The sequence below is a fragment of the Fukomys damarensis genome, unplaced genomic scaffold (assembly GCF_012274545.1).
Source record: "Fukomys damarensis isolate Sample0158 unplaced genomic scaffold, DMR_v1.0_HiC HiC_scaffold_18, whole genome shotgun sequence".
Classification (NCBI taxonomy): domain Eukaryota; kingdom Metazoa; phylum Chordata; class Mammalia; order Rodentia; family Bathyergidae; genus Fukomys; species Fukomys damarensis.
This window is the reverse complement of record NW_022900930.1, coordinates 10,551,420-10,576,703: the sequence shown is the minus strand read 5'-3', so window position 1 is coordinate 10,576,703 and position 25,284 is coordinate 10,551,420. Positions and strand designations below refer to the sequence as shown.

The following is a 25,284-nucleotide window of genomic DNA, read 5'->3' as shown; positions in this document are numbered from 1 at the left end:
GGGAGAGGGAGAAAAGGAGGGAGAGAGGCAGGGAGGAGAGAAAAGGAAAGGCCGAATCTTTGGGAATCAAATCATGTGACAAAGGAAATCTTTAATACTACTTTGGTCCTGAATGTAGGGAAGAAGGGTTAGCTAATCTCAAGCATTACTGAAAACTACCTAAAGGACTGAAAAACAAAATTAAACAATACTTTCCTTCCCTTTCAACACAAACTATATGTGGGTAAGGACTCTTTCAAACAATCTTCTGATCATCTAACAAGTTGGAAAAGAGAATCAAGCCCAAAATTTAATTAAAAAAAAAAAACATGAAATTTACCCATTCAATTTACACTAGAACTAGTACCTTTTCTGGGGAGAAGGACCCACCAAAAAAATTATCTGTGTACACCCCCCCACACACACTCACAGGGAATTAGACAAAATACACAGGAAAATTTAATTTTCTACTCCAAAGATTATCATCTTACTACAGCCACAACAGACAGACAGACAGCAGAGAAGCCAGCTTGCATGAGTTAACAACAATAAGGCTAATTTGAAAATTACCTCAAGGGTTCCTCCAAGGTAAGAAAATCGAGAAAGGCAACTGTATTAGATTAAGGAACTTTGCCCTTGGCTACAAGTGTTTATCATGAATCAATGTTCCATTTATCAGCAACCTTTTTTCTGCCAGCTGTGATGGTGCACATCCCCAGCACTAAGAAGGGAGGACTGCTACTGGGTTTGAGGCCAGTCTGGGTTACAACAGTAAATTCAAGGCTAACCTGAACTTAGCAAGACCATGTCACACACAAAAAAATTTCTTTTAATTTTTAAAAAAGACTTACAGTGATTAATTTTCAAATATTAACCACTTTAAATTCTAGATTAAAGTCTACTTCATCACAATGCATTATCCTTATACATTAGCAAAATCAACTGGTTACTATCTTTTTAAGGATCTTTTACATGTGTAAGAGATACAGGTAGGTATATGATTTAAAATACTTTATCTGAAACTGTAAATAAATCCATTTCTTGACTCAAAACTTAGTATGTACCTGAACTTGTGCCTATGGGCAGATATTTAATTTCTATGGACTTCAATTTCTAAATTAAAAACTGCCAAAATAAATTCAAAGAGAAGGGAGGTTAGTGGTTCCCAACCTTTAGGTTTCACTGCAATCACCTGAGGAGCTTGTCAGAGCAGATGTGGAGCTGCACTCCCGCCCAGTCTCAGGCTCAGTTTCAGTGTAGAAGAGGCCTAGAGTGTATGCCGATACTGATGAGAAAGACACTGAGAAACAAGCGAGGGGCTACACCACAGCGGACAATGTTTCAGCATGACTGCGCCTCCATTTGCCATCTGAAGGCTAAAGCAGGAGCTCATGGACAAAGAGACACCCTTCATAAAGGAATTCCCAAAATAATTTGAAGCATTTTTAAGACTTACTGTAAGCAATAAAACTTGTTTCATGTTAACTATTTCTATGCAAGTCCTTCTAAAATGCACCATGAACTTTATCTCCTAAGCAAGCCCAATGAACATACTTCAATTTCCCTTGATGTCTCAGTCACTGTTGCAATGTAAATGACTGGCTGAGGAACAATCGCCGGCCCAGAAGCGGATGAGCTGTGCTGCGCAGCCTGTTCCCTGTTCCCACGCCACGTGTTCTCAGTATTGTGACTCCAAAGTTCTTAGGCCTGCCCTTTTCTCCTGGTTAGCATTTTCTCCTAAGTTACCACTTCTTGCTATGTGTCTTACTCTATCTCACTTCTAATAAGAGTACCCTTGAACTTTTTCCACGATTTCTAAGTAATTCTCGCTGAGCAATTGAACAGTTCTTCTGTAAGAAAATGAATAAATTTACTAGCAGCATTTTTGTTGCTTTTTTTTTTTTGGCTAAGTTCCTGGTTTTATCAGATTTTCAAAAGGCATACTCTAAGACTTTCTAAGAGTCATTTTAAATACCACCTTCCATATGTAACTTTCATTTTCAAAATAGGCCCTCCCTTCTTTCCAAAAAAAAAAAAGTACAATTCATCTCCACACAAAAGTTATGAGGCGCCATGTGACAGAATACTAAGCTAGTGTCTCAAACAAAATAACAAAAAAATTATTTTCGGAAACCTTTATAATGATAATTAAGGTGCCATAAACTAGCCCACAAGGCTTATCTTTTCCAGTCTTATATAAATTTCTAAGAATTAAAAATACAGTTATTTTGGTACCAACTGAGACATTTTAAATTATACCTCTGCCTTTCTGATATGCTTCCTAGAAGCTGAGAAAGTAAATAGTGAAGAATCAGGGTAAGTGAATGAAAAATAATTTGGCACCAACTCTGCTCTTGTTTTTAGGTTTGGTACCTTTAATTGCTGATAAATAAATGTTCATATGAATAAGTTAATTCTAATGGAAGTTTTTTGATGGACTTCCCAAAAATCTAAAAACAGGAACAGATTTGGTGCCAAATTCTTTTTCATTCTATAAGTAATATATTTCTCAAGATTAAAAAAACCGTAGGAAGAGACAGATGTGTTCATTTAAGATAGATTCCAGTTACACAGTGAAATTTAATGCAAATTTAAATACAGATGTTATTCTAATCAACTATGTACCAATAACTGTGATAACTAACTGTGCCAACTTGAATAAGAACAGCCAGCTAAGTTGGATCAGCATAGTTCTGGTGTGGCTGAAGGGATCTGCGTATGAGCATTACCAAATAATAGACTTATTGCCTGAATGGTATAACAGGGAAATGAAGAAGGCAGCCTCTCTTCTGTCTCTTCAGAGGAGATGCAGTCTTCACTTTCACCTTGGACATCATCTTCCGGCTTCCAGCACAGACCCTTCAGCCTCCTGATATGGATTTCTATGGGACACTACAGGGAGCTCCAGGCCTTCCACTGTACCCTTTGGATCTCCAGCATACAGACAGTCCTTTTGTACTTTTCCACACTGACCCTGCAGGCAGCCACTGTAAGCCAATCATGTAAATTCTTATGTATTTGTATATCTCACATTAAGTCTGTTTCTCTAGTAAGCACTGTTAACAGATTTTGGTGCTGGGAATGGCTCTAGAGAAACAGAATTGTAAAAATGAAATCTTCAATGGCTTTAGTGCAGTGGCAGTGAACCTTTTAGAGCTTTCAGTGCTACAAACAGCCTGGTGCGGCACACGTGTGTAGGTTCACCACTGCTGTAGCCATTCCTGGAGTTGGCTAATTTGACTGAGACCTAAAGGTGAAGAGTCTCTCCTCCTCATACTATGGGGAATACTCAGAATCTTTGAAGTGAATTGTTTAAAGTAATAATGCAATGTAGATCCATTTGATTATCCTAATTTACCACTTGTGAGATGAAAGGAATTTATCAACTCCATATATGATACTTTTGAATATTTTTGGCAGAGTGGAAAATATGATGCTGGCTGGTTGCTCTTAGCATCTCTAGACAAACTACTGAAGGAAAACAAGGAGCTCAAAACATCCATGAGAAATCTAAAGTCTTCTGTGAGGACAAATAAAGGAAAATAAGGAGCTCAAAGATTCAAATTCCCAGCTCCAGACACACAAAGAATTTAAAAGCCTCTATGTGTATCCTGAAAGAGAATCTGCTTCTCTACAGCCACAGGACTGAGACTTAAGAAACTCAAACACAGCCCCTCATAATTTGATTGCCTGAAATACAGGCTGGAGATTTAGCTCAGTGGTTCTGCTGCCTGCTTCACAAGTGTGAAGGTCCCAACTTTCAACCCCCAGTACCAAAAAAAGAAAGAAAGAAAAAAGAAAAGAATGGGACCCCATAACTAGGATGGAGATGTTTAGGGTGATCCTGACAAGGCTGAATGAAGATGTTGAGCTCCTAGAACCTAATGAGATTATTTTGCAGAGGAAGAAATTTTTCAACCCACAGTGGTGGAGAGGTGTTCTCCCCCACCCATCCCATGGTGTTAGCCTCTCCTACTACACCTGAGGAGACTAATCCTATAATGACCAAGCATGATAATACCGACACTCCTCAGGACTTACCCTCACCACCTATTTTTCCCTTGGACTAAGGAACACATTTTACAGCCAAAGGAGTGAGGCAATCAGCTGGATTGATAGAAAGAAGGAATGGCAATTTTTTTTTTTTTTTTTTTTTTGTACCAGGGATTGAATTCCAGACCATGCACTTGTGAGGCAGGTGGAGGCACCACTGAGCTAAATCTCCAACCTGGAATGGTCCTTTGAAGACATAGCATCAGCTAGGTGACAATAGCTTGCAGGGCTGCAGCAAGGTTCTTCAAAAGGCTGTATATATGCTTTACATCAGCATCCACTATGAAGTGCTGTGTCTCCCATAGCCAGGATTCTCAGGTCCAGGAATCAAGGGTTGAAAGTGAGAACGCTAACAATCACTATTATTTCTAGCGATCCACTAGCAAAATTTTTGCTTCCTGTTCCCTCCACCTTGTCCTCTGCTGGCTGAGAAGTCTTAGTTCCAGAGGGAAGAAGGCTTGTACCAGAAAGCACAATACCTATGAACACGAAGCTAAAACTTCCCCCTGGTCATTCATTACCCCTGGTAATTTCAGTCTTCTGAGTACACAAGCTAAAAGGGGAGTCACAGTGCTGGCAGAAGTGACTGACCCAGACTAACAAGGGGAAACTTGACTATTATTCCACTATGGAGGAAAGGAAGAATATATTTGCAGTGCAAGAGATCCCTTGGAGCGCTGACTAATAACACCATGCCCTGTTACTAAGGTCAGTGAGAAACTACAACACATTCCAGGCAAGAAGACAAATGGTCCAGAACTTTCAGGAATGAAGGTGTGTCACCCCTCCGGGAAAGAACCAAGATCTGCTGAGGTCCTTGCTAAAGGCCAAGGGAATACAAAACGTGCAATAGAAAAAGGTAGTTCTAAATGTCAACTATGACCCCCATGATCAGTTATAGAAACAAAAGTGTAATAGTTCTCTCCTATAATACACTTCTTACGTAATGAAACATTAAAAGACTTAGGATTTGTTCTTAAATATTGTTAAACCTAGGCCATAATAGTCAAGTCACCCAAAGAAAACTTGCTTTCTATTCTGGGAGGGAATTAGTACATTTCCATTTGTATGCACGATAATTGTAAAATGTTAGGTATAATTATGAACTTGTCTTTGTACCTGGTGACTATGGTTTAAGGAAGTGTGTCTGGTTGTTGAACTGACAGGGGGAGCACTGTGAAACTGTAGTTAACTGGTTTTATCAACTTGAGTAAGAATTACCTGACTAAAATCGATCAGTAGAGTTTGGTGTGGCTGAAGGGATTTAGTGAAGACAAGAAGACTCACTCTAGGTGTCAGTGATACCAATCACTAGGCGTGTCATAAAAGGGAATCAAATAAGGAAAACTTGCTTCTGTTTCTTCAGAGGAGCTCCAGTCTTCACCTTTGCCTTGACATCATCTCCTGGCTCCAGCGCAGACCCTTCAGCCTTCTGATTTGGACTCACACGAGACACTAGAGTGAGCTCCAGAACTTCAACTGGATATCTTCAGGTCTCCAGCGCATAGACAGAGCTTCTGTACTTTTCCATACCTGACTCTGCGGGTGGCCACTGTAAGCCAAACTTATCAATTCTTATATATTGAAGATCTTGCATTTAATCTGTTTCTCTAGTAAGCACTGACTGACGCATAATTGTAAAATAACAAATCAGAAGACATTTTCAATAATTACATCCTTGAGATCACTTGAAAAACATTAACTTCAATTTATATTATTGGGGTAAATTTTGAAAAAATAACTGTTAAAAGATTTAAAACATAAATATATACACTATAAGAATAAAATTCAAGGACAGTAACAGAAAAAATATACAAGTTCAATGAAAAATAATTAAAATTTCCAACCATTTAGGAGGGTTGTTTTTATATTTCAAATTAACAATAATGTTTAGATTCTATTAGGTAAATTTAAAAAGTGATATACCCAATTAATATGCCAAAAATTTGATATTTCTCGTAACTGTTTAAACTTTTGGTTAAATAATGTTGGTAAACTTTAGCTCAGATATTGCAGCTTTTGATTTAAATACATGCTAAGGCATACTCAGATTTTGCCAAGTGCTGTAGGGGACATTTGAATAAAACACTTGGTGACTGTTGTTCTATACAGCAAACTTAGTTACAAGTCATCTATGTACTATACGTGAAGATTACATTAACAGAACAGAAAAAATAGGAAACTCCAATGCTGGCCTCTCTCGTGAAGATTACATTAACAGAACAGAAAAAATAGGAAACTCCAATGCTGGCCTCTCTCAACAAACTGAAGGATGCACTTTTTCTGGGTACTCCTACCACTAGTACGATAAGTAACAGATAGCAAGTTTTAATATTTGTTCACATAGGGGGTTGGATGAATGGAATGAATGGTGAATACATGTCAAGTTATATCAAATTTGACACTGGGAAATTATAAGCTAATGTATTTCTATTAGCAATTAACCACAAATCACATAATTCAGAGATAGCCAGACACCAAGACTCTTAAATTATAAAAGGGAAGCTTTAGTCTATTTAAAAGCTTTAGCCAGACATGGTAGGGCACGTTTGTAATCTCAGCACTTGGAAGGCTAAAGCAGGGTGATTGCTATGAGTTCAAGGCCAGCCTGAACTACATAGTGAAACTCTGACGCAAAAAAAAAAAAAAAAAAAATCCTGATTTGTATGTTAGGCAATAGATGAGATTAAAACAGTAAACAAACACAGTACTGTTTTTTTACTTTTTCAAGAAATAAAACTGATAAATGAATGGACATGAGAGTCTGGCAAAGGAGGCAAATTTCAAATACTGCCATATTAGTATAAGTGAAATTTCATATTAATAAATGAAATTAAGATTCAAAGCTTTCACTAAAGTCAAATTTTTATGAACAAAACATAAGTTTCAAAAAATACTAAATCTTCCAAATAGTAAATTCTAGTTCTTTTGCAAATCAATATTTTTCTAAGATCCTCAGTAATTCTCTAATTTTGTCATCCAAGATGGAACAACTCCACCTGCCTGACCCATACAGTTCTTACATTTCACATCAACAGGCGTAATGTCTCTAGAAATCATTCTTACCTTCCAAGTGATTTTGCCAGCAGTTATGAAAAAGTTAAGAGGTGACACATGTACTGCCTCCTGGGCACACTTTTAAATTATACTTGAATTATTATAAATTAAGTATACTTTTATGAATTGCTGCAAAGCCAATTTAAAATAGTGTGAAAGGCTGGGAGTATTCCATATTTTCATAGTTTTATTGAAATATAATAGGCATAAATTACAGGTACTGACAATGTATAATTTGGTAAATTTTGACATGTATACAAATTTAACTGTTGAGAATCATGCTCCCCGCTTCTGCTAAAATATTTCATAGGACTTTTGTTATCTGAGAAAAGTACTTACTTTCATATAATTCACAATCTTAGCAAGAACACCAAACTTATATCCAGAGCTTCCTGATAGAGCTTTGAAGTTAAATGATCCGTTGCTATGATCTGGAAATTAAGTTTAAAAGAGACAATTATAACAATTTCGTATTATATGTTATGACATTTAAAAGGAAAGTGATTTGAAATTAGAGAAATATTTGAGTTTTTCATCTAATAAATTCTATCCTATAAAATTTTGGTGAACCACAAAATCTGAGTATATATTAAATTATTTTCTCACTAAGGGTAGAAACAAAGTAAAAAATAATTCTAAACCATTAAATTATAGTTTTTATGAGTAGTTTTATCTATCTTACTATTACCTTAAACTTCATTAGATTTTGCCCATATACACAGACACGGGAACATTACAAACCTCAATATGATCCAAAAGTTTTTCTAAGACTTAAAAACACTAGAAATGAGTAATTTCTCTGAGACTTTTTAGCAAAGTCAGAGAGAGAAAGACAGCAAGCGAGGGTTAGAGAGAGACAGCAAGAGCAAGGGAAAAGCCTTTTTTTTTTTTTTGGTCCTGGGGATTGAACTCAGGACCTTGAGCTTACAAGGCCACTCTCTGCCACTGAACTAAATCCCCAGACCGAGAGACTGACTTTTAAAAAAGATAATTTATTTCTAAACATCTATCATTTTGTTGTATGCAAAAACTCTAATGCCATGATTGCATCACAAACACATTCCATTATTCATAGGCAAGAACAGCAAAAAAATTAATCAAAAATACTAAAAATTTAGCTCAGCAGTTCGGTGGCCTGCCGAGTTCAATCCCCCGTACCAAAAAATAAATAAATAAATAAACAAATAAATAAATAAATAAATAAAACCTTAGAAGTATATATTCCATCAGCAAGGCACCAGCTCAGATACTATAAATTTCCCATGTGGTTGATCCACAAAGATAAAGGCTAAATAAAAGGGGAAGAAGAGCCAATCTCCAGCATCAATTTGGTAATAACAATTTAAACAAAAGACTGCATTAGAACTTCCACAAGTCAAATGTAACGACTGTCAGAGATCCAAAAGAACAGCTTCTAGATGCAACATAATACTCCTTTGAGATTAATTAGTAAAAAGTCTTTATTGAATATGCTTTGTCACTAAAATGAAACTTTATATGTAACTTTCATAAATAACTTTTTTGCTGGATCTGGTGGTACAAGACCCTATATCCACCACTCAGCAGATAGGCAGAAGGGTACCCTCCAACTAGAGGTCAGCCTGGGCTACACAGTAAGTTCAAGGACAGCCTGAACTAGAGCGGAGACCCTGTCTCAGGAAAAACAACAACAACAACAAAAAAAAAAAGCAAAAAAACACTTTCTTATAGTTTTAACAAATAACTTACACACAGAAGTCTACTCTTTCTAAAAATAAAAATATTAGGACAGTATTAGGACTATAAATATTCTTTTGCAGCCACTATTTCAATTACAAATATTACCTACATTGTTCAGTTTTCCAAGGTATTCGGGACGCAAACAACAATATTTATTGAATATTGAACCTTTATTATTTGCCATATGTAAGGGTAAATTGTTTTCACATTTAATCTCTCCCTAAAACCCTGTAAGTATTACTGTCTTCTTTTAAAGTAAGAAAACTGAGGGTAGTAAGTGACCAAATACAGACTGTAAACCCTGTGATACTGCCTTGTATAAGAGCTATTAACTAGCCTTCACACAGTATTACATTTGAAACCAGCTATGTTGCCAGAGTACAGAAATTTTAAATGTGCATTTTATATTTACTTGTTTAATTCAATAAAATACTATTAAGCCTATCCTACACTCCTGTATAAATAACTAATTGGAGCTGGGTGTGGTGGTGTGCACCTGTAATCCCAACACTTAGGAGGCTGAGACAGAAGGAGCATCATGAGGAAAGCCAGCCTGAGCTTCATAATGAGTTCAAGGTCAGCCTGAACTACACAATGAGACTCTTGTCTCAAAAAAAACAACCGGAAATACTATGAAAAGGAGACAATATATATTTTTAAAAATACTATACAAGCCGGGCATGGTGGTGCATGCCTGTAATCCCAGCACTCGGAGACAAGACACAGGCAGGAGGATCACTGTGAGTTCAAGACCAGCCTGGGCTACATAGTGAGTTCCAGGTCAGTCTCAACTACACAGTGAGACCCTGTCTTAAAAAACCCACACTATACAAAGAATCAATCACAAACCACAGTTTTGTTTTTCATGGGGTCTCCAGCTCTTAATTCAATGCCTACCATAGTCAACACTCAAGAAATGTTTATTGAATGAATGAATGTAATAAAGATATTTCCATGTGCCCCTTTATGGCCCCCAAAACTAATCTAATTTATCTACAATTTTAAAAAAACAAGTGTACATAGCAAGGATATATGCAGTTGACTGGTGTCTTAACAGACATATCCCTAATTAAAAAACTGATCCTGTTATGTTTAAGCCAAACCATGAACAATACAACATAATTAAAAGCATTCTCTCTGAACTGGAGATAACTGCCATTTAAAAAGCATAGGCTGCCATAGATTGCTTTTTAAATGAAGACCTGTGTTTACCCACATGAACTCTCTTCCAACTTGAAAAGCTGAAAACCTTACTTCTTTTCCCTCAGAACTGCTTCTAAATCTAATCATCACATGGAAATAATCACTTCCAGACAGCAAGCTTTACATATGGACAAGTACTGACAGAAAACTAAAGAAAATGAAATTTCTGATGAGATATTATAGACTTCCTGGAGCAAATACTGAACCGGTTAACCACACCATTGTTTCCTAGGTCACTACCTCTCCCCATATTATCTTCTAGCTCCAACACTGAAATACTGAAGAATGTGAAATTTTAGAGGTAAACACTAAGGAATCATCAATTTGCTAGTAACTCCCAACAGAAATGTAGCCTAAGGATTAAAAAAGAAAAGAAAAAGGGTGACAGTTGATATCCCAGACAGCTGTATTGAGGTTTATGAATGATTTACTCTTCAGGGTGGCAGGATTTAATGCAAATGAACGTGGAGGAAAACTCGGCTGCACTGTGATCCAACCAATAGAAGCACAGCTCCATCTTGGCTGTGCACTAGACTGCATTACAAACAGACGATACCATCGCTTCAGCAGCATCCTTTCAGACCAGAGGTAGGTTTATACCATCTTTTTTACTTGTAATCCATGTCCTTATGATACAATAGAAAAATATTTTAGCATGAAAATCAACCAGAAAGCTTTGTTCCTTCTAAACACCCGCAAAAGCAATTATTCATTCCAATGCTTGGTAGGATTTTATTATGAAAATCTGAAGACTGCCTTGTGCTATTTGATAGGCACCCTTACCATCTGTGCCTTAATGGAAAATTCATTACATTTTATATGAACGCAATCTATATACAGACTTTAAATAAACCAAAAACATTTGCTGTTAACTAGCCAGTTGCTAATTTCAGTTTCCCATAGCAATTTCATTTCAGCAGTTTGGTCTGTCTTAACAAAGGATTTTTCTCAAAGAAAAATCTAGACTAAAAGCAATTCTTGGGCTAAAGCTTTCTGACTGTATCTGCAAATTATCTTGGCTGATAAAAAGGCAGCCACTCACCAGAAAGTTTGCTGTATTTTAACAAATATGAAAAAATAGTTCAAAATTATTTTTATTTGACTTTGAATAGATGCAGAGAATGCCAAGAAATATCAATTTGATTTTTATACAAAAATTAAGACCATAAAATATATTATGTGAGCTGTATTATACAATAACCAGAGATAATTTAGAGCTTCAGACTTCCCTAACATTTTAAAGAAATTCCTCACAGTGAAATTTATCTTACTGTAATATATGTCATGCTATGATTAAATAAAAACATTTCAGATAGCCTTTCACTTTTGATGAGCAACAATATCAACGTATTTAAATATAATATTGAAGTTATTCTTATACTGATCCTCATAACAAATACAAAGGAAGTCTTTCTGATGAACTACATTTTAAAATAAAAATATCCTAAGAACTGGTTGAGGAACAAGGCTAAAAAAGATAATTTTTCATGGCTCAGAGAAATAATGTCTATTAAATATTAGTATAAATCACGGACCATATTTCTAGTTTTATAGCATGCAAACATGAAAATATCACTATTTAGGGCTGGAGATTTAGTTCAGTGGCACTGCACCTGCCTCACAATTGCAAGGGTCAATCCCCAAGGGGAAAAAAAAAACACTATTAGTAGATGCCACAGCTCCATAATGATCACACATACTGACCTAAAGATCCAACTTCTACCCTCTATCTTGATAAGTATATTTAATAATTAAAGACTTTTCTCATAAATTCTGTTCCTTTTCTTAGTCAGCATTTAGCTAACATGAGTACACTACCCCTTACAAAACCCAAAGGTTCTTATAACAGATATTTGATCTCCCAGGTTCTATATAATGGGGTTAATTACCTAGCAACAATTACAATTTGCTATACAAAGTATGGGAGGCAAAAACAAAGGGTCCCAGACAGCATAATTTTGTCTAATAAAATAGTTAACTTAAAACTTAAACTTTGGGTAAACTTTTAAACTGAACTTCAACTACCCACATTGTTTGAACACTCACATCAGTTTACATGTAACTGCAATTTACCTACTGTTAGCATGGGTCAAGGCTAACTACTGCTGTACCAAACTAGGTAAGATTAGGAGGGTAGCTCAGTGGTAGAGCACTTGCCTTTTGCAGGTGCAAAGCCCTGTTCTATCAGAGGTTTAAAAAATAAGAAATTAAAAAAATAGAAAAACACGTAGAGGCATGGCCTATCTCAGAGTTCCAGAGCTTAAACTGATCTACATTTAAGTTATGATTAATAGATCATTTCAAATGATATGCTTAAAAGTACCAAAGACTTCAAGGGTTTTAAGCATAAACAGAGCTAAAGCATAATTTAATTTTGATCTGGCACTCCAAGTTTCCAAAACAGTTCATCCTATCCCCATAAATATTTCACTGGGGCCTCCTGAATAGGAGGAAAAATAGATGAAGGACATACACAAAAAATAACATAAAATATAAACCAAAAACATACACAAAAAATGTTATTTGCTTTAAATTCTCTATTCCTATGAAATTTTTTGAAAGGAAGACCCCAAATACTTATTTCTTACCATTTCTCTTGCTTTTCATAATGCATGTTTACATTTGCTTGATATTTACATTTTAGTTTCAAAACACATCTCAAATGGGAGAATATTCTAACGGTACATTTCTTTTTACATGCCTAACCCATTAAAGGAATAGTTTGTGTGTTTTGTTTTTTGTTAGTACTGGCAGTTGAACTCAGGGCCTTCACAGTGAGCTACATCCCTATTCCTTTTTTCATTTTATTTTTATTGTGAGTCAGGATCTGGCTAAAGTGTGCAGAATCTGGACTAGAACTTGTGATCCTCCTGCTTCAACCTTCCAAAGTGCTGGGATTATAGGCATGTAATCCTGTAAGTCAACAGTCTTCATCTTATATTTCACACAAAAAATTATTAATGTAGAATATATGATCCTGAATTGAAAGTGCAAAATGGTAGAATACTATGGGGTTTGCTTTTTTTTTTTTTTTCAGATGAACTGAGAAGCTACCTAAAGTGGCTCATCGGTTATCAATACACTCAAAAGTGGCAAACCATAATTTACAATATAAACCTGATATATATACACTCTGTGCTAAATGGCTTGGAAATTTCCAGCAAAGCATAGAAGATATATACACTCTGTGCTAAATGGCTTGGAAATTTCCAGCAAAGCATAGACATACTTCTAGAGTTGGCAAACACTCTTATCCCAATGTAACTGCAAGAATAGTTTTACGCATTTCTATGTGTGAATAAAGTACAAAGTCTATAAACAAAATGAGTGCTATGGAGCTGGGTATGCAGCTCAGTTGTACCATACTTAACATGTGCAAGGCCCTGGGTTTAATCCTAAGTACACACACACAAAAAAAGTTTACTAATTCTAATTTTCTATAATTGAAATACAACACACAATAAAGTTTTAAAAGCTTAAAGTAAGGGGGCCAGGGATTTAGCTCAGTGGCACCGTGCCTGCCTTGCAAGCACAAGGACCTGAGTTGGATCCCTGGCACCCCCCCCCCAAAGACTATAGGCAAGGAACAGCATTTTTTCCTCTTTTAAAATACGTTGTTTTGGCTTTAAATAAGCAACAAATTTTGTAAATATAAGCACACTGTCTTGTACCTTGTTCTTTTCTTCGGGGGGTGCCAGGGTTCCAATTCAGGACCTTGCACTTATGAGGCAGGCGCTGTGCCACTGAGCTAAATCCCTGGCCCTTGTATCTTGTTCTTTTCACTTAACAGGACCCAGAAATCTTTCCATATCACTACAGAATCATCTATGATTCTGTGTGGAAAGACCATCAACTTAAAGAAGAGTTCATGGATGGTACAAGTTAACCTCAAATAACTTAAACTAGTTGTTTCTGTCTGCCTTTCTGCCTTCCCTTTCCCTTTCCCTCTACCCTTTCCCCTTTATTTCGCAGGGGAAAGAGGACCTCAAAAAAATGTAAGGAGTTCACTGGTACCTCAATAGTATCAGATTCCATAAGCCAGTTTTCTAATCATTCTAAAATGTCATTTTAAAGTGTTAACTTCTATTAGTCTTCAATACTTCCCCTAAGTTTTAAAGTCAAAGCAAACAAAAATGGTCTCCTCATAATAAATTAAAATAGAAAGTAATAACTTAAGAATAATGTATTTGTGTACAAGTTACATTTATATTGCCAATTTCTAGACGAAAAACAAGTTTATTATAAAATGGAAGTAAGATTTCAGATGAGGCTTTTAATTTATGTAAATGAGGTAAAATCAATTGTGGAAAAACATTTTAAATGAAGTTCATTAACAGTGTGAATAAAACTCATTTGAGAAACCTAATATAGAGAAATATAGATTGTTCTTCTCTACTCCCCTTTCTCTCCCTATCACTGTACTTCTGTAGTTACTTCTAGTGCCAGGTCTAACAACCTTCAAAATAACTTGCTATACATATTTCAAAAGAGGACTGAGATGAGGAGGGCACAGCTCAGTAATAAGAGTGCTTGCTTAGCACCCACCATGCTGGGTTCAGTCCCCAGCACGGGGAGGAAGAAAACCTCAGAAAGAAGTCAACCTGGAAGACCTTCATGAAAACCCTAAGAAATATTTCCATAAATGCAAGAGGGAAGGGAGCTCTAGGTTAGCACAGGTAAAATTACCACGCCATAAACCCTCAGGTGCTTCTTTCTGCTTCATACAAGTGGCTCTGGGTCCTACTCTTCTTTTCCGTTTCACAGAGATAAAAACTGCAACAACGTTTGGTATCCCTCCCAGGAATATCTATATTTTAGCAGTGCTAAAAAAAGTTTTTAAAGTTCTAATCACTAAACATTTTTAAGATGTGTATGTGCACAGGCGCCCTCCAATTCCTTCACTCAATTAAGGAAGACAGGTCAAAAGGACTAACTTTTGTCTCCCATGAGTACATCTCTCTGAGTTGAATGCTTGTGTGGATGGTGACTAGACCATCTAGATGCAGAGGTCAGGTGGGCAGCCAGCCTGTCCAGACCACCACAGTATGCAACACACTGCGTTCTACATGAATGGCATCCCACAGCACAATGTGAAACACTGCAGCCCAGAGTTATGCAAGGTACCAGCCCTGCTTTTCCTAAGAACATGCTCTGAAAAGAAAATTCAAAGGGCAAGCAGGTAATCTTGAGAAGTAAAGACCTATCTATATTCCAGACTATGTATTTCCATATATCCCTGAACTAACAGAAGCAATTAATTCAATTACTGCCCATTAAGTCTGTACTCTCTCACTTGAAGATGAAGGGTCACTAAGCACCAAGAAGGCATTCTCAAATTCAAAAGAAGCCTGGCGTGGTGGCGCATGCCTGTAATCGCAGCACTCGGGAGGCTGAGGCAGGAGGATCACTGTGAGTTCAAGGCTACAACCTGGGCTACATAGTGAGTCCCAGTTCAGTCTCAACTACATAGTGAGACCCTGTCTCAAAAACCAAAAAAAAGAAAAAAAAATGAAAAAGAAAAAGAAAAGGCGTATTTAAGCCTTCATCACTTTAACCTTCAAAACAAGGGAAAAAAGTCCAGCCAGAGGTGTGAAGCAATGTGCCAAGTAAATTTAAGATAGAAAACAAAACTGTTATTGTTTTTAATGCACCAATAAACTTCACAGGGGGAAAAAAAGAAAACAAAACCTTAGAAAACACAACTTTCGCAATCCCAAAGTTTTTTGGGTTTTGGGTTTTTTTTTGGGGGGGGTAACAGAGAATGGAGGCTGGAGATTTAGCTCAGTGGCAGAGTGGTGCCTGCCTGGCAAATGCAAGGTCCTGAGTTCAATCCCCAGTAACCACCCCCAACACACAGCGGAATTTTTTAATTGCAGTATGCTCAGACCATGGAATATTACACAGCAACAAAAAAACTGATAATGCAATACTGATAAATTTTACCAACATTATATTAAAAGGAAACAAAGATACTAGGAGTCTGCTCCATTTCCATGAACAGGAAAATCAAATCCTCAATGACACAGTATGAACAGGGATAACCTCTGGGAATGGGGCTACTGACTCAGGTGAGGCCCCAAAGAAGTCTTCTGGTTAACCTCAAGGCTTTAAAACAATCTATATAAGCAAGGAAATGTAAACAAAAATATTGTGATGGCTCTGAGTGTGAAAATAATATTGTGTTTATGTTTAAAAACAGTCCTCAGCTTTTACAGATAAATGAAATATTTCTAGATCAAATAATGTATGCGACTTGCTTTAAAATAACCCACAAGGTTAAACAAGTGGAAAGAAGTACATAGGGGCCAAGAGTTGATAAATGGCCGCGTATGGTGGCACACGCCAGTAATTCCAGCACTCAGGAGGCTGAGGCAAGAGGAGAATCGCCAATTACACAGTGAGTTTAAGTCTAGCCTGAGTAGCAAGTCCCTATCACAAAAAACTAAAACAACAAAACACAACCTAAAAAACTGATAAATGAAGTATTGTAAGTGCATGGAGGTTTCACTACCCTCCTTCCCACCCTCCCTTCAGTATGATGAATTAAACGCAGAGCCTCTGCACTGAGCTATATATACAATCCTTTTTTATTTTGAGATAGGATCACTAATTGCCCCAGGCTTTTTAGCCTGTTATCCTCATGCCTCAGCCTTCCAAAGTGCTGAGATTACAGGCATGCACGATGATGCCCAGCTCGTACCTTCTTACACATCCGCAGTAATGAAGCTTTACATGAATCAGATACACAAAAGACACGTCCAGAATTTAGAAAAGTATTTGGTACACAGTAGGCAATAAACATTTTTTGTAAAGATGAATGAAAGTTTGTTTACAAATATGTAGTAAAGAAAATGCATAGAGCTGAGTGTGATGGCACAGGCCTGTAATCTCAGCTACTATGGAGACCCAAGTAGGAAGAGCTAAAGTTCAATGCTAGACTAGGCAACTTGGCAAGACTCTGTCTCAAAACAAAATACAGTGATATCTCCATTCATGAATTTGATTCTTCCACAACTCTAGTTGCAAATCAAGCTGGACAAGAACCAAACCAAATTCAATGGTTAAGTTCAATGTTGAAACTTATGTGAAACTTGATTCATTCTCAACCAGTTGAGTTTGTGATCAGCATGAAGTACAGAAATGAGTTCATGAACCAAGGCACCACTGTAATAATACCAGCACTATGGAAGACTGGGACAGGAGGACTGCAAGTGAAGCCCAGCCTGGACAATTTAGTAACTGACACCTTATCTCAAAACAAAAAATAAGAGACTAGAGGTGCAGCTCAGTGCAAAGGCCTTGGGTTCAATCCCTAGTACCTAAAAAAAGATTGCCAAGGATGTAACTCAGCATTCCTATGTTCAATCCCCAGTACAAAAAAAAAGGAAAAGATGTACAAAATGACAGTAATCAATGAGTTAAGAAAAGAGAATTGGGCCGGGTATGGTGGCACATGTCTATAATCCCAGCACTTGGGGAGACTGAAGCAGGTGGATCACTTCAAATTTGTGGCCAACCTGAAGTACATAGCAAAAACAAAAACAATTTATTAAATTATTTTAAAATAACAGAATTGGGTTTTTTATTTCCAATTTTTATAGGTATTTTGTGATTTTAGAAATTAGCTTAAAATATACTTTAAAAGATCAAAAGAATCCAAATTCATTTATACCATCAAATTTCAATCCTTTCATTCCCATTTAAAGTTTAACAAGTATCAGGTAAACACAAGCAAAACAATGCAAGAATAGTGAAGTCTATCTCACCAGCTTATTGTGTGAAGTGAAGTAATAATAATGAATAACTATGTGAGGGTCAAATTTGTCTATATTTTTAAATATTAGTATCCATACATCATTTTTACATACATGAAACATAAGATTTTTTACTAGAGAGCAATCTCAAGATTAAAGTTCTTCTCAGGCAATATTGCCAAAATTTTACTTTATCCTTAATCTGAAAGCTATCATTTGGCTTTTCTTTTTTCTCTACTATTTTTCTTTAAGCTGCTATTTCCTGATTCAGATCACCTGTTATTGAAGTTTATCGGTGTGGAAATAGAAAGCAGAAATACACTGAACCAAGGAGGTAAGACATAGGGCAATGACAGAGCTTTTCCAGGGCAATCTGAAAAACACAATCTTAAAACACCGACACTTCTTATAGACAATGGTTCACTGACCACTGCTTTACTCAAGTTTTATACCAATCCAGCCACCCATTTCCCGTTACATTAGCAGTTAATTTTTGAATATGAATTTTTTTTAGAGATAAATTACTCTGTGATTTTGTTTTTTAATTTTAAATTGAATTTATTGGTACATTCTAGGTAGACAGTACAGTTACATTCATTACTGGGATCTTGTACCTTTACATGCCACGTCTTGGTTCTCATTTTTTTCCCCTTGTTGTATATGAATCTTAAACCAAATTTATCTAACAAATAATACATAAAATAGACTGATTTAAATATTTGGAATATACAAAAACTTCAAAAATACAATGCTATCGCTAGTTCTGTTAGGCAGTAAGAAAAATTCATGCCTATGTAAATTACCACGAACTCTTAGTATAGAGATTGTAATGGATAAACCCGTAGTTTGGCTATATGTATTCACTTTCTACCTTTTTGCAGATTCAAAAGAGCAGCACAAGAAGTTGAATCTCTCAGAATGGCTTCCAGCCACTGGAATGAAACCACTACCTCTGTTTATCAGTACCTTGGTTTTCAAGTACAAAAAATTTACCCTTTCCATGATAACTGGAACACTGCCTGCTTTGTCATCCTGCTTTTATTTATATTCACTGTAGTATCTTTGGTGGTACTAGCTTTCCTGTATGAAGTGCTTAACTGCTGCTGCTGCGTAAAAAACAAAACTGTCAAAGACCTGAAAAGTGAACCTAACCCTCTTAGAAGTATGATGGACAACATCAGAAAACGTGATACTGAAGTGGTCTAGCCCTTGCCAGAACAGGAACAAAATTTTTAAAAGCAGACTTCAGCCTCTTATGAGAAAAAGAAAATTTCCTGAGGCCAACTGATACTACAAAGCTAATTCTGACTCTGAATGATTAAATGATCTCCAGTAGAAAACACAAGTGAAATATGTACTTTGTGTGTGTGTGTGTGTATATGTACCTTGCATTAAATATACAGTAAAACTTCATAAATGTGAATTTACCAATATATTTAATGACACTTCAAAAACTGGATAAAATTCCTAGTTCTCAATATTGAGCAGCAATATTACACATCCATTCTCTTAAGGACTAATATATCAAATGTAGAAAAGACTGCAAAACAAGTAAAAAAAAAAAGCTATTTATTAGAGGCAAAGAAACATGGCAGCTCTCCTGGGCATGGTGGTACATACCTATTACCCCACCTCCACAGGAGGGAGAGACAAGACAATCCCAAGTTTTAGGCCAGGCTAGACAAATTAGACTCTGTCTCAAAAGTTTTAAACAAATCCGGATACGTAGTTTGGTGTGAGGCTCTGAATTCAAGCCCTATTCTACAATTTTTTAATTTAAAAACAGAAGTGTGGAAGTTTTACTGAAATTCCAAGGGCTGTACAGATATTATTTTATCATATTAACACTGTTTTGCTATTACCCTGAGGCAAAGCAAAGCATGCTGGTAACCTCTACACTATCATTAGACCAGAAATGATACTCTTGGAAATGAAAAATTCATAATATAAAACTTTTAATAAAATTATAGATTGTTACAAATGTATATACATAAAAGTAAAGCCTGAAAACAAACAGGAAAAATTGGAACAGCTGACATGTTAAGAGAACTGTGCGGCACATGTGTAAGTGCCAAATAGATTCTCTGGTGTGAAAAACTGTAATAGTACATAAGATCCTAATGAGATAACTGACAATGTGAAATAGGAAGAAAAGGGCTAAAGATGTAGGGAAAGGGGGAAGGGTAGGGGAAAGGGAATAAGGGAAAAGAAAACAATAGGAGAAAATGAAAAAATGGAAATAAAGTGTTTGTAAATGGGGAGGGGAGGAGGGAGTAAAGGGAGGGCAGGGACAAGGCGAAAAAATGAGGACCAAGACCTGTCATGTAAAGGTACGAGATCCCAATAATGAATGTAACTGTACTGTATACCTAGAATGTACCAATAAACTCAATGAGGAAAAAAAAAGAAAAAAAGAGAGAACTGTGTGGGAGAAGAGAGCTCTAGGGATTGTACAAGACTCTACCTCTATTACTAATGAAATGGGTTTGGGGGGTTTTGTTATTGTTTTTGTGTTTTTAATGAGGTGGTAAAGAAAGGGGAACAGAGATTTTATTATTTTCAAAGGTCCATAATTAAATTCCAGCACTTGGGAGTCTAAGGCAGGAAGATCTCCACAAGTTCAAGGCCAGGTGGAGCTGTATAATGAGTTCAAGGCCTACCTGGAAGACACGAGACCATCTTAAAAAAAAAAAAAAAAATCTTTAATGGACTTCTGAAATCACTTTTTCACTAAGTACTTTTATATTTTTTCTAACAAACAAATGCAAACAATGTAACCAACTTTCAAATGACTTCTGAAACTTAAAATACATATACAAATACTCTGGTAACCAGGAGCTATTTGAACACTGTCAAAACCATACCTTCATGCTTCCTTTAGTAGCACATGTACTAAAATTGGAATGATACAGAGATTACCATGGCACCCGCACAAGGATGACACACAAATTGATGAATTGCTCCATATTTTTACTGTTTTAAGGGAAGAAACCACATCTTCATTAAGGGTGCGGCCCTTACCACAGATGGGTGCTTTAATAATTAAACTGTTTGCTTTAATAATTAAACTGTTTGATAATGTATACTATCAACTTCTCCTCACCCTATTCTGTATTTGGCCATTCAATAAATATTGAGTGCTTACTCCCTGTGAAAGAGTAAGTCAGATACCAAGGGTACAATGGCTAACAGGTAATCATGCTATTACAACAGTGCTTCACAGGAGCTTTGTCAGTGGGTGTTAAGTGCGATGAGAACCTAAAGGTTAAGCATCGAATCCAGGCTGAAGAACGAGAGTGTAATATCCTTTATCCATGGTTGTGCTCTCTGTTTTCAATTGCCTATGATTCTAAAAGATTAAATGAAAAATACCAAGAATAAACAATTTGTAAGTTTTGAACGGCCCACTGTGCTGCGTAACATAATAAAATCTCGGTGTCCTGCTCTGTCCATGTCAGGTCAAGGATCTAGCTCACAATTTGGTTTATCAACACTGTGTTGTCACTCAGTAGCTGTCTAGGTTGAGATAACTATGTCATTACAATACATGTGTTCCAGTAACCTTAGGTCATAGCTTAACACTATTTCACAGTGCCTACATCATTCACCTCACTTCATGTCAACTCACCACACAGGTATTGTAAGATTTCATATCATCACAAGAGTGTAGTACAATAAGATATTGGGAGAAAGTTAGAGACCACATTCACATAACTTACAGGAGCATACTGTTGTGTATTACTACTGTAGTTGTTAATCTCTCATCGCGCCTAATTCATACACTGTATCATAGGTAAGAGTAGGAAAAAACAGGGCTGGGGATTTAGCTGAGTGATGTTGCACCTACCTTACAAGTAAAAAGTCCTGAGTTCAATCCCCAGCACTGAAGGGGAAGAGAAGGAAAAAACAAATTATATATAGGGTTCAATACTATCCAGTTTCAGGCATCCACTGTGGGTCTTGAAACACAGCGTCCAAGGATAAAGGGGTCACTAGTGTATTAAGACTTTTAATCTGAACAAAAGTTAGCCACAGAAGAGGAGGAGGGATAAAAAGAAAAAGGAAGATCCCAGAAGAGGAAATAATATGAGCAAAAGCCAAGAGATAAAAGAGTAAAGCACATTACAGAAGTGACAAATACTGTACCGCTAAGACAAAGAACAAGAACAGCGAGTCAAGGAGAGGAGGGATGCAGTAGGGCATGTAGGCTGCAGACAGACTATCCAAAAAACAATGGGAGCTTAAGCAGAGTGTGACGATCAGATTAGAAAAATATCACTGACTGCTGAATGACAAACGAACATGAAAGATGCTAAACCAGGATAATGTATGAGACGGCGTGGCAAAGCTGGTTGGGGAAATAAACAGGACCTGTCCATTACAAGATCCCAGGACCCCATACGTGAAATATCTCGTGGGCTATGAGATGTGGACAGCATGAAAGAGATGAACGCCAGGAGGAGTCCACTATTGTAACTCTTCCAGAAAACACACCCTGCCTCCTAGATACAGGGTGAACTTTTATCTTTGCTTTTATCCTTTCTTCTCTTTGTTCAGCCCAAGTTCGCTCTACAGAGCTAGTTCTTTCCTTGCCCCTTCATCCCTCACTTTTCAAATAAACTTTTGCCACCGTTTTTGGCTTGTCTCATCCAATTCTTAATTCAAGGCAAGGAGAACCTGGAATACTGATGGGCAAGCCATTTCTAAAGGAACTACCCAACAACAAGGAGACCTGCTAAGAAGCTAGCCCAGAAAACCAATGACAGTGACCTGAGCTTGGGTGATGCAATAGTTCTTTGTGTTTACAGCCAGTATTTCCAGCCCTTCTCCTGTTAAGCACAAGGAAGATGACACTTAGAAACCCCTTTCAGTAGTCTACGGCCTTGCCAATAACTTTCACCAGGAAGTGATGCATGTTGCCTCTGGAACACAGCATTTAATTGCCTGTATAAGATCTTCCAGAGTTCTTTTCAACTTTGGCAGAGAAACCCAAAACATCTGAGATTCCTACTCTGTCAGCCTCAGTCCCTGAGTAACTATAAGGACCTGACCCCTACCAACCCACAATAAACAGCTGTGAAAGCAAAGAGACTTTAGGATTGTCACAACAGACTTTATCCTATCGTTTAAAGGAATAACCCTGAGCAATTAAAGTCTTTTACAATCACTTCCTGCTGTCAGATGGAATCTGTGCAGAAGATGAAATTCCTTACTCATTACATATAAGCAAAACTATTTTTTAAAAAAATATATATATTCTTGAGGGCTGGGATTCAGCTCAGTGGTACCAAACCTGCCTCACAAAGGCAGGTCCTGAGTTCCATCCTCCGCACACACACACAAAAAAGACATTCTTGGGCAGATCAAAGAGACTAAGCCTAAGAGTGGCTTTGTGTTACTGTTTAAAATAATTTCAGCCAGGTGTAGTGGTAAACACTTGTAATCCCAGCACTCAAGAGGCTGAGGCAAGAAGACTGCCACATGCTCAAGGCCAACGTCGGCTACATAGAAAGTTCAAGGTCAGCCTAAACTAAACTGTAAGACCCTGTCTCAAGAAACAAAAATAGTTTTTAAAATTTTGATGAGATAATTCAATGTAAATTTCTTTGGAATAAAAGACAAAACTAATGCATAATGATAGGACTATTATGATAAATTAGCTTTAACAAGCATTATTAAAGTAGCTTGAAGGACACCTAACAAGATGACAGCAATAATAAAAAGATTACAACTGGTACGTTTTAAGGTATCTAAATAATTCTGGTTAGGAATTATGGTGCTCTGGCCTTGTTAGTAAAAAGATTATAACATAAATCAGCCTGGTGGCACACATATGTAATCCCAGAATTTAAGGGGCTGAGACAGGAGGACTGCCGTGAATTCAGGCCAGCCTGAGCTATAGCAAGAACCTGTCTCAAAAAATAACAAAATAGGGCCAGGGGTGTGGCTCAGCTGCACTGTGCGGTGCTGGCAAGTAAAAGGTCCTGAATCCAGTCCCTGGTACAAGGATAGGACAGGATAGGACAGGATAGGATAGGACAGGACAGGAAAAGAACCTAAAAAAATAAAATAGATGATAGTTTATGGGTAAACTAAATCCAAAGTAAACAAAAGGAAGAAAAGTACTGAAGTAGAACTAAATGAAATTTAAAAAATAAAAACCAATGAAAAGTTTATTTGAAAAGATCAACAAAATTGTCAAACCAAGACTAACAAAGAAATAAACAAAAAATCATGAATTCTTAAAATCAGAAACAGGGTATCACAACTGACCCTAGAGCAATCAAAAGGATTGTTGAGAATATTGTGAAATTTTATCCATTTCATTATCTGCATTGTCTAAACTGAAAAGATACAAAGTACCAAAATTAACTCAAGAAATAAAAGAAAATTTGAAAACACCTACTAAAAGCTATCCTATAGATCTATCCAACAAGGAACGCTCAGACCCAAATGGCTGCACTAGTAACTTCTCCCAAGTGTTTATTTTTTTGTTTCTTTAATTTCCTAGTTTTTTGAGACAGGTTCTCGCTATGCAGTCTAGGTTGGCCTCCAACCTGTGGCAATCCTCCAGCCTCAACCTCCTGAGTGCTGGGATTACTGGCATGTACCACATGTTCAGTTCCCAAATGTTCTTTGAAAGAAACAATAACCTTCATAAACTCTTTTAGAAAATAAGGGGAAAGTGAATACTTTATAAATCATATCAGAAGGACAGAATTACCTTGATAAGGTCACAAAGAAAACAAAGGTAGAGACTATATCTTTCATGAATAGAAATGCCAAAACTGGACAAAATAATAGCAAACTGATATTGCAACAAATATAAAGATTATACATCAGGACCAAGTAGGATTTACACCAGAACACAAGGCTGATTTAAAGACTGAAAGTCAATTAATATTAATACATGATACTGACAAAGGGCAAGCACAACATCATCTCTTCTGATACCAAAAAAGCATGGCAAATCAAGTGTCCATTTATGACTAAAACTCCCAACACATGAGAACTACAAGGGGACTTCTTCAACCTCACACAGGGTATTTACAGAAACCGGCAGTGACATCATATACATTGGCAAAGACAGTATTACTTTCTCTCTGAGAAATCAGGAAAAAGACAAAGATATTCACTACTGCTACTTTTAGTCTACTGAATACAGCCAGACCAGACAGACAAGAAAAAGAAAAGGCACCTACTCTGAAAGGAAGAAATAAAAATTGATCTTATTCATGTACCACAACATCTTGATGTAGAATATCCTAAAGAATCCACAAAAAAAACCTACTAGAAACAAAATGAGTTCAACAAAGTTGCAGAATACTGTATCAGTACATAAAATTTACTGTTATTTCTATATACTAGCAAAGAACAAGTAAAAAACATTAAAACAATTTCATTCACAATATATCAAAAAGAATAAGATTCTGGGCCAGAGATTTAGCTCAGTGGTGCCACCACTGCCTCACAAGTAAAAGGTCCTGAGTTCGATCCCTCATAGCAAAAAAAAAAAAAA

General features: G+C 36.6%; 2 protein-coding genes and 1 non-coding gene across 6 annotated transcripts in view; 2 read left to right on the top strand and 1 right to left on the bottom strand.

The window, feature by feature from the left end:
• Window positions 1-25,284, bottom strand: part of Gtf2e2 (general transcription factor IIE subunit 2) — a 75,391-nt gene that overhangs the window by 43,700 nt on the left and 6,407 nt on the right. Inside the window, exon 2 of the mRNA XM_010622069.3 lies at window positions 7,429-7,520. Within this exon, the coding sequence (XP_010620371.1) occupies window positions 7,429-7,520 (92 nt within the window). The remainder of the gene's footprint in view (window positions 1-7,428; window positions 7,521-25,284) is intronic.
• Smim18 (small integral membrane protein 18) lies at window positions 10,431-19,903 on the top strand. 4 transcript variants are annotated; one of them, XM_010622046.2, is made up of 4 exons: window positions 10,551-10,599; window positions 12,836-12,926; window positions 18,037-18,099; window positions 18,647-19,903. In XM_010622046.2, exon 4 carries the CDS (start codon window positions 18,684-18,686, stop codon window positions 18,969-18,971), a length of 288 nt encoding a protein of 95 aa, XP_010620348.1. In that variant the 5' UTR covers window positions 10,551-10,599; window positions 12,836-12,926; window positions 18,037-18,099; window positions 18,647-18,683; the 3' UTR covers window positions 18,972-19,903. The 4 variants fall into 4 exon arrangements, with proteins under 4 accessions (XP_010620338.1, XP_010620329.1, XP_010620348.1 ...); XM_010622027.3 differs by lacking the exon at window positions 12,836-12,926 and having other exon boundaries at window positions 10,541-10,599; window positions 18,018-18,099; XM_033765386.1 differs by lacking the exon at window positions 18,037-18,099.
• On the top strand, window positions 20,634-20,737 carry LOC117286818. Its single transcript, XR_004517918.1, has one exon. It is a non-coding gene; the product is annotated as a U6 spliceosomal RNA (small nuclear RNA).

What these genes read in the sequence shown, in the direction of transcription:
- Smim18 (XM_010622036.3), top strand. Translation starts at nt 18,684, where the DNA reads ATGGCTTCCAGCCACTGGAATGAAACCACTACCTCTGTTTATCAGTAC.